We start from the raw sequence: 10,569 nt of genomic DNA, 5'->3' as shown, positions 1-10,569 counted from the left end.
TATATAAATTAAAATAATTAATTTGAGTCATGCGTTAAGGCACACCTCGAACATTTTAGGACAATAACTGAAGGGAAAGCATGGGCAGGAAGATCAGGTCGAAAAATAAGATTTTAATTTGAATTTGTATATATACGACCGAGTTTACGTAGAGAATTGCAATTATATATATAGTATTGGAAAAATAACTTGGGATCATTCAATTTGGAAATTACTGAAAAAAATTCGGTATCAATAAAAGACAAAAACTTGTGAGAGACGGTCTCACGGGTCATATTTTGTGAGACAAATCTCTTATTTGAGTCATCCATGAAAAAATATTACTTTTTATGCTAAGAGTATTACTTTTTATTGTAAATATCGGTAGGATTGACCCGTCTCACAGATAAAGATTCGTGAGACCGTCTTACAAGAGACCTACTCTCAATAAAAAGTGGAGGCACGGGTTGGACTATANTTTCATATTAAGGATATTACAATTATCTCCTAATATATAACGACTTACTTCTATTTAGTTTAGTTTATGTCTTAATTTCATTCTTGTTAAGCGTTTCAATTATTGGTTAAAGTTGTATCAAATGAGACTTTACATGTCGATATTTTTTAACACCACCGTTTCGAGATTGAACCGGTAAATGCATGCTTTTTCTAATTAAATATTTTTGTTTGACAAAAAAAAATTTAATATTAGAAAAATAAAACACTGAAAGAATTGTTTAACATAAAAATATAAAAATACTAAGATTGTGTGTATCAAATTTATGTATTGTGTGTAGGTATTATAACACTTATTCATAACATGAAACATAATATATTAATTAAACACACAAATAAACTTTCATGAATAAAATAAGACATAATAAATCACTCACAAGTATTGTGTGTGTCTTATGGCAAAACGATTTACTAGAAAACTTATATGTTTACAAAAATCAATACTAGTGAATAAATAAAAGTAACTCTCTTAACAAGTGATGAGGCAAAGTGCATCCAAATACACATATATCAAACAGTATACCCAAGACTACTAATGCAATAAACGTGAAGCCAAAGTTCTTGAATACACGGCACACTGATCAAAATAATGATTATGTCAATGTTCTCAGCATTTCACGACAATACTTCAATATGCCTTGGTTTGAGTTCTTTAACAATTTACTTACGTAATTACTTGTTCTTCCTGCAACGTTTCACTGCTCTTCTTCAACTCCAAAAACCATATGCAAGTAACAGTGATGATATCTTATTTACAGACTTCATATGCCCTAAAATTTAATCTTATATATAGAGTCCTACACAAATATGAAAACAAGAATTTCATTAATAAATAAACTCTTTTGAACAATAGTATAATATCTAAAAATCTTAAAATATATATATATATATATATATATATATATATATANATATATTCTAGAAAATCTTATTATAGATATCATTATTTTAGAAAATCTTATTAATCTAATAAAACAAAAATCCTTATATAAATATATAAAATAATAAAATATTCATCTCATACGCTATAGATTAAAAAGTCGATGGGGTTGGTATCATTTGTCTTCCGTGTGTATCATGCCATTGACAACTCGACGGACTTCTGTTTTGAGTTGAAGGTTTGACACCATTTTCTCTCCAAAAGTCAATCCACGCTATTGCTGATAATAATATATATTTACCATTATCATCATCATCATCATTTTTTTTTTGGAAAAATCTAAATATATATAATGGACGATAAATTCAGAGATACAAAGTATGTAAATGAAATTCGGGAAAAAAAATTAATTATTTGACTGATGATTCTGTTACTTAACCTTTTGATCCCCACCGAGTACATAAAAAAAAATAATAACGAATTTAAAACATGCAGCAGTTATATATATTTTTAATTTGATGATAAAAAAAAATAAATAAGCAAAAAGATAAATCATTTTTAACTGTACTANAAAAAAAAAAAAAAAAAAAAAAAAAAAAAAAAAAAAACTTTGTAGCAGCTAAACACCAGTTCATGTTTAGCTTCTGTGAAAACATCTATATATAACTGCAGCAAAAACGTCTGAATCAGTGTTCAGCACATGCATGTTTGTGTGCGTGTATATATATATCTAAAATACAAAATCAATTCAAAAAATCAGTCATTAATTACGTGCGTACCAAAACCAATGAAAAAATTTGGCTGGTTCTCCAATATAATATTTGTCCAGAAATTAACTTAATTTCGAGGTGCAGAATTGTGCCCCTTGGACGGTGCTGATGGAGGAATCGGGACACCTTTAGGAAGCTTGGCAAAGTAGAGCCCCCCATCGTACGTCCTTTCCTTTTCTAGAAAAGGCTTCAAAGCCATTGACGAATCAACCTCATCCTTGACGTTCATCATCATTCTTCCCGACCTAGTGGCATCGCAATAATTCAAGAAAAACAATGAAAGGATACATGCTAAAAGAATTAGCCGATTCAAAGAAAAAGCCATGGGGGTAACTTTTTGAGAGGAATGTGTATGAGTTTCAGAAGAAGCTAGATATAATTAAGGGGTGTTTTAATTTATAATTTATAATATAATATACTTGTGTTGCCTGCATGGGGATCAAATATAGTTTGGGAAGAAAAACGAGTGTTGAATATTCAATGTCAACGGTCTTTAAAATAATTACGTATTAATTTGAATTATTCAAAGAGTCAAGGGTTTCCTTGAATTTTCCTTTGCTATATAATTAATAATACGTCTATTGTATCACCAAATTTAGATTGAAAATTTATTATTATTAATTTCAAATTTGGTCATATATGTTGAACCCTAAAAACTTATAATTGATCAATCCATCCATCTTCTAGCTAGCTAGAATTCGGGTATATGTTCTCTTTTAAGAAAAACCATGTTGATATATATAGTAATTTATTTATATTTTAGAAAGTAATAATTGATTTGTTGAATAGAAAAATTGAACTTATATATTTTTATATATGGATCCAATTTATTAAGTCTACCCGGTACAGGGAGACAAACAAACATTTTTTAAAATATATATCGATACTCACTAAAATGATATGGTTCGATTCAGGTAGACGAGACTAGCTCAAATTCAGACTTCAAGTATTGATGATAAATGAGAGAGCAGCTAAAGATGCTGCGAAAAATTAATATAGTTAATGAGTGAAGTTTTCAAATCTGATATTTATAGGAGAACAGACGAGGTCCATCATAGACTACCTACTTTGGTTAGAAATGAGCCGGAAGTCCAAAGTCTAGGTTAGAGCCTGATCATTTGGTGAACCCATCAACTTTCCAAATTACAATATGAGAAATAGATAAAATAAATTTAGCGAAATTATGAGCTACGGAATTAGCTTGACAATGCAGATGCCTAATTCTTTCAAAACTAATATTATTATTAATAATTTGGACAACCTCGTCTACTTCCGTCGTCACTGTTTGGACCGCGACCAAAGACTAGTCCTCGTGAGTTGTGGAGAAGATAATACGTACACACAATCGGTCGTATTAATTCGTATCAATTATTACATTTAATAGAAAATGGTTGCAGTTGAATTAGTCATACAATGGAATGTGTATTAATTATTCGACGAAATTGACGAATCATGCTTTCTAGCGTGTGTATAGAGCAATTAATTAGCAGAAAATTCAGTTACGGATATATGACATTTAATGTTGATGGTGATTAATATAATATAATATATTATCTTAGATTAAATGTGAAATTAGATATCCCGATCATATATGTCGTGACGTCACTATTTGAAATTGGGATGTTGAAAATTTGGTTGTACCTCGGGAGTTTTCAACAAAATTAGGTGGAAATGGGAGCAAATTTGCAATTATTGGTATCCCGATTGTGACAAAAAAAATAAATAATAATCATATGATACGGTTTCAAGTGTCAATTTTACGAAACATATCTTCAATCTGATCCGATTCATGAAAATTTAATAATTATATATTAAAAATATTACTTCAATTAGAAAAAAATTTGTGAAATCCAGTTGGCTTTCCAAGATCGACGGATCACCAAGAGATTGTCTGGAATGAAACTTCCATTGCTCCTCCAGCCTTTTCCGGCAAATGCTATGTTCAAGTATGCCCATCCACCTCGACAAGCTCGGATAAGAAGTACAGATGGTTGTACAGTATGAGCTACAGAAAGCATTTCGACAGATAAAGTACTATCTGTTTAGAGAATCTTCCTGGTATGAACCAACAAAACCATATCCCGTGATATCCTCCTCTTGGACCAATGTTTATTTTTTTTATCTACCAATTACCACCCATAAAAGAGTATTCAAGTAGGAGGTTTCGTGAATGATATCGTTCGGAAACAGATTCTCTCACAAAAATCAAAATACCTAATCGGATGAAAGGAGCCTCAGCCGACTTATCGTATTAATTTTCACAAATTCTCAAACGGCGGCCCTTTTTTAGATTTAAATATACATTTATGATACTTTTTAATTTATTATTTCATTATACCATTTTATACGCGCATTTACACAAACATGATTTATTTGGCTTGAAATCGACTACGATAAATTTTTGATATAAAATTGAGTCAAAGCGCATTTGAAACTAATTCTAATAGAAATTTTTTTTTTTGCCTTGGAATTAAATGGCTTCAAAGATTATAATATAATTTTTAAGTTATTTTTATATTTCTTAAAATTTATTGATTTATTTTAGTATATTGTTTGATTCATAAAATATTATTTAAATATAGATTTTAATTATTTATATATCTAGTTATTTTTCGAAGTTACCATTAGCTTTTTCCCCACAAATGATATGTTTTTTTTAATGAAAATGAATTCCATTAAATAAATAAAAAATATGTTTACAGTACAACTATACTGGGTATCCCAGTAATTCAACAACAAGCATAATGGATTAACTAATGTCATACATCCGTACAATAAAGTGCATCACTAGCGCCAAGAAAACAATGATGTAAAACCCGGGATTTTGTAATATCGTGATCATATCAGTTTAATATCAGGTTAATAATTTGATGGTGTAATCTTGGATATTAATATTTAAATCATTCAAAATATAAGATTTGTTTTAAGGTTATCTAAGTTGTGTAGATAATTGTGTAGATAATTTTATCGTGTACAGAATTATAAAGCTCGAGATTAAGATAATATTATCTATTTTTAAACTTGAAATTTTGGTAGGAATAAATTTATCTCAATCTAAAGAATTAAAGAAGGAATTTTAAAAATAAGAAGATAAATGTCTAAGATTTAGGTTGATATTGAGATATCGGGATAAAAGATAAAATAAGAGATAATAAAATCCCTAGAATTCGAAATCTAACAATATACACCGTGAGATTTTCGAAAATTAGGTGGAAAAAAAGAAGGAGATTTCGGATATCTATCTAGATCACGGATATATCAAGATTTTAGATTTGATTCACAGTTCAAACGCACTATCACGATAGCAGCCAACTCCTATAAATAGAAGGGCCCTAGTTTTCGAAAATCACACCTTAGAATACAGCAAATTTTCGAAAATTCTCCTCTAGTCTCCATAGGAATTTTCGAGCACAGCGAAGCGCTGCCGCCGTCCAGCCGTTGAAGAGGAATTTTCGAAATTCCTGTGCAAGCAACCCTAATTATTCACGTAATTTTTGCATCAAGAATTTAAGGTAAGTGGGCAAATTTTAAAGTTTAAATTTTTGGGTTATGTGTTTTTCTTTTTAAAGAAAAAAAATTACGGTCGAACACCGTCTACGTTTTTTTTAAAATCTTGTTACGTTTTTGTGAGAACACTGTGAGGATTCCCTGAAAATGGGTGGAATTCCAACATATGGCCCTTAACAGTGGGATAGAACTGTTTTACGGCCTCGCCCCCTTAGAGGATTAAAACTTAGGGACTGACGTCAGTAAACCATGAAAGGTGAAAAATTGCAGTGTTAAAATTATGAAAAGCATGCTATCAATATATGTTATTTTCGAAAATATGGAATTTGTTATGTGGTGTTCGATAATTCCCCCATTTACTGAGTATTCCCAAAATACTCACCCCTTACAACCTTTCCCAGATAAATCCGAAGAACAGGTAGAGGAAGAAGAATCTGAACAGTTTTGGGGCTGGTGATTTAATTTAATTTTCGAGATTTTGGTAGTAGGGATTTTCGAATTTTAGCAAATTTAAAATTTTATGTTAGACGTTTCCGCAAGTTTATTTTATTTCAGTTGTAAAGACGGTTGTTTTTTTTTTGAGATTTATGATTAATAAACTGGTTTTCGGTGTATACTATGCTACGAGGCTGGTCGTTTCAGTTGTGTGATTGTTAAACGACGCCGGTGTCAAATCCCGAGTTTCGGGACGTGACATTTTAGTGGTATCAGAGCCGCCAGGTTCATAATCCGAGTAGGAAAAATCGAATTTTCAACAAAAAAAAAAAAATTTCGGAAAAAAATCGGCCAAACAGGGCCTTACGCGCGCGCCGCGTTTCCTCCGATTCCGACCGTCTCCGGTAACCTTTCTTCGATCGGCGACCATTTCCCGAACCACCTCGATGAGACGAAGAAAAGCCCTCAAACAATTTTAGATTTCGTGTTCGTGTGAAACCGAAATTTCAGATCTACGAAATTGACACATGAACCCTAACCCGAAAAGTATTTCGTCCAATTACCCTACCAATCCTACTCCGATTTTTAATTCAATTTACCCAAACAATATACGATGCATGGGTAACGTTTCTCAACAATCAATTTCATGATCGGATTAACCGATCGGAAACGCCCAAATTCAAGTGAGTCCGCCGATTTTGAGCGAGTTCCGGCCAAATTAAGTAGTTTTCCGACCGATTCTGGCCGTGCCACCACCGGTTCCGTGACCCTCACCCCGTCGCCGTCCTACTCGTTTGCTCCGACCATACTCCGGCGAGTCAACCCGGCGAGTCAACTCGGCCGAGTCAGCGAGTCAACCCGCCAGCGTACGTCCTTCGATTTTTTCGTAGGAAACTCCGAATTCGGTTCCGTCAACTGATCTGAAATCCTCTCGATATACTCTTCGAATCCATATGTCTATCTTAAAACTTTCCATTTTGGGAATTTTCGAAGAAACTTTTAATTTTCAGTACTTTACTCTATCCAGATATTTTATCACATTTATGATATTTTGAGCATTTTCTTTTCTTTTTTCAGGAAATGTCTCCCCAATTCCGCACTCGTGCCCAAGCTGCAATCCACATGAAGCAGCTAGCCATTGATAATCAGTCGCGCCTGATAAAGCGCCTTAGAGCCAGACTAGGTGAGAGAAGACGGGAGAATGCGATCTTAGCCACAGAGAAGGAGGTAATACGAACCCAGCTTAACAACGCTATCTACCAGGGAGAGTTGGTAAGAGGAGATAACATGGACTTGAGGGATGGCATAGAACACGGCTGGCATCGAGAGAGAAAGCTGCACGAAGACATCGACAGATACCGAAAAGAATTAGAAGAAGAAAAACAGCAAAATGCCAGGAGTAAGAAGAGACTGGAGAATTTAAGTGAGGCTATAAACAGCATTTCGAAGGTGAACCATCATCTGGCTCAACAGGGTGAGGTACTGAAGAACAAGATCAAGCAGAATAAGAGGATTACGAACTGCGCCACCAGCTTACCATTGATATGTTGGACGAGGCAGAGGCAGACGTTCAGGGATGGAAGACACAAGTGGCCCAGCTTAATGCAGAGAATGCCCATCTCACTCATATGGTAGAGCTACTTCAGGAAGGAGAGCCGGAGGAAGCACCGGAAGAGGAAGAGCCGATAGAGATTGAGGAGCCTATAGCAGCCATTGGGGATGGAGAGATAGAGGATTTGGCTAGGATGTCTTAGTGATTTTGTTCTAGGAGTTATTTTACTTTTCCGTTGTTGCTATTTCATTCAGTATGACTTTTATTCCTTTTAGATTGGTCATGTTCATTTTAGTTCTTTTGAGAAATCAATAAAAATTTGTTTTATATGATTCATTGATTTCAATTTATTTCAGCACAATCTATTGTATGAACTTTACTCGTACAAATTCTTAGAACTTGCGATACTTTTTTATGTAATGACACGGCGACCACCGAGACAGAACCGCAACCCGCGTTACGCTAATACCGACCGTGAAGGTAGACAAGAGGATGGACAGGGAAATGGACCCCCGCCTGCAGTCAACTTAAGCCGAGCTGATCTTATGGCCATAGCCACCATTGTAGCGACAACACTGCAAGGGTTGGGAAATCAGAACGTCAATCAGCCACCACCACCTCCACCACCAAATGGAATCAAGTTCCACTATGAGTCACTCCGCAAAAATAGATGTCCAACTTTCAGTGGAGCTGCTGACCCTGAAGTTAGCCAGAGCTGGCTAAAAAGTGTAGAGACGCAGCTGCGACTATTGGAAGTTCCCGAAGCACTGAAAGTGGACGTGACTGTGCCGTTCCTAGAAGATAAAGCGGGAAAATGGTGGGAAGCAATCTCGCCAGCCATGACAGCTGCAGGACCAATGACTTGGCAGCGATTTCGAGAAGCCTTTCTGAAACAGTATTTTCCGGCCGAGGTCAGACTGCAGAAACTAAGTGAGTTTGAAAACTTCACTCAAACTCCGGATATGTCGGTTGTGGAATACACCTCCCAGTTTAATGCCCTTGGATCTTATGCTCCGGCCATCATGGCGGACGAAGTTTTGAAATTGCACCGTTTTAAAAGGGGATTGAACAGCAGGATCCAATCGGCCCTAGCAGTCTACCAACCCGCGAATTTTTCAGATCTAATGGGTGCAGCTATCCGAGCTGAAACTGACATCCAGCGCAGAGAGAAGGAATTTAAGAACAAAAGGCCCATGAATAATCAGCCCTCACGCAGTAATCAGACTTTCAAGAAGCCTAACCAGTCCGGTGGACCATCAAAAGGACCTTCGCCTACCTCAAGCTACCAGGATATTAAGCCTTGCCCAACTTGTCACTTACGACACCTGGGAGAATGCCGAAGAAACAGTGGAGTATGCTTCGGATGTGGGAAAGCGGGACACCGAATTGCCGAATGTCCTACTGCCGCCAACCAAGCAGCCGGGCCCAACAAGGGAACAGGGCCAAATACAGGAGCTAACCCCAACAAGCCAAAAGAAGGCAAGCCTAATGCCAGAGTCTTTGCTATGACCCAAGAAGAGGCCGACGACGCCACTGAAGTCGTGTCAGGTACCATTCTTATTCAAAAAGTGCCTGCTTATGCGTTATTCGATTGTGGTGCCACGCATTCATTTGTATCTAAGAGACTCGCTAAGAAACTAGGACTTAAGCCCGAATTATTAGCCGAACCTTTTCGAATAGCCACACCTACAAATAAGGCCATCGAAACTCACGAGATCCACAGAGACTGTTTGATCAGTATCGGTAATCAGAAATTCAGCACAGACTTAATACAAATAGTCATGGCCGACTTCGACATCATTCTAGGAATGGATTGGTTAGCCAAAAACAATGCAATAGTGGACTGTAAAGGGAAAAGAGTTAAACTCCGAACCCCGAATCAGGAAGAGATCGTGTATCATGGTAAATCCAAGGAACGGAAATCACTCCTTTCCGCTTCCCAAGCATGGAAGGCAATGAAATCCGGAGAAGATATCTACCTAGCAATGGTTAGCGAAGTGCAAGGAGAAGCCGAACTAAAGATAGAAGACATCCCAATAGTATGTGAGTTCCCGGATGTTTTTCCAGAAGAACTCCCAGGGATAGTCCCGGACCGCGAAGTTGAGTTCGAAATTAATCTGGTTCCTGGTGCAGCTCCAATTTCTAAAGCACCTTACAGGATGGCGCCAGCTGAACTCAAGGAGCTAAAAGAGCAACTCCAAGAATTGCTGGACAAAAAGCAAATTCGACCTAGTGTTTCCCCATGGGGAGCACCAGTACTTTTTGTAAAGAAGAAAGATGGGAGTATGAGGTTGTGCATCGACTATAGAGAACTAAACAAGATCACTGTCAAGAACAAGTACCCCCTCCCGAGGATTGACGACCTATTTGATCAGCTTAAAGGAGCCGCAGTCTTTTCGAAACTGGATCTGAGGACGGGATACCACCAACTGAAGGTCAGGGCGGAAGATATCCACAAAACAGCTTTTCGGACAAGATATGGACATTATGAGTTCACAGTGATGCCTTTCGGGCTGACCAACGCACCTGCAGCCTTCATGGACCTAATGAACAGAGTTTTCAAACCATTCCTGGATCAGTTCATAGTAGTATTTATTGACGACATCCTCGTCTATTCTTCCAACGAGCGAGATCACAAAGAGCATCTGCGCATTGCACTTCAGACTTTGAGAGAAAAGGAGCTCTATGCTAAGTTTAAGAAATGTGAGTTCTGGCTAAAGAGTGTATCCTTCTTAGGACACGTAATCTCTGAAGCAGGAGTATCAGTGGATCCCAGGAAAGTCGAGGCAATTACAGAGTGGCCGAAACCTAAGAACGCCACAGACATCAGGAGCTTTCTTGGACTAGCAGGTTATTACAGGAAGTTCGTCGAAGGTTTTTCTTCGATCGCCATACCACTGACGAAACTCACTCAGAAGAATTCCAAGTTC

At 36.4% G+C, this 10,569-nt stretch overlaps 1 protein-coding gene across 1 annotated transcript in view; it reads left to right on the top strand.

Moving 5' to 3' along the window:
- The first annotated feature begins 8,058 nt into the window (after positions 1–8,058).
- LOC140966158 (uncharacterized) overlaps positions 8,059–10,569 on the top strand; it is a 3,279-nt gene continuing 768 nt past the window's right edge. Inside the window, exon 1 of the mRNA XM_073426519.1 lies at positions 8,059–10,513. Coding sequence (XP_073282620.1) covers positions 8,059–10,513 — 2,455 coding nt within the window. The remainder of the gene's footprint in view (positions 10,514–10,569) is intronic.

This window comes from Primulina huaijiensis, unplaced genomic scaffold (assembly GCF_012295235.1).
Source record: "Primulina huaijiensis isolate GDHJ02 unplaced genomic scaffold, ASM1229523v2 scaffold20025, whole genome shotgun sequence".
NCBI lineage: Eukaryota > Viridiplantae > Streptophyta > Magnoliopsida > Lamiales > Gesneriaceae > Primulina > Primulina huaijiensis.
This window is presented reverse-complemented; position numbering and strand designations above follow the sequence as displayed.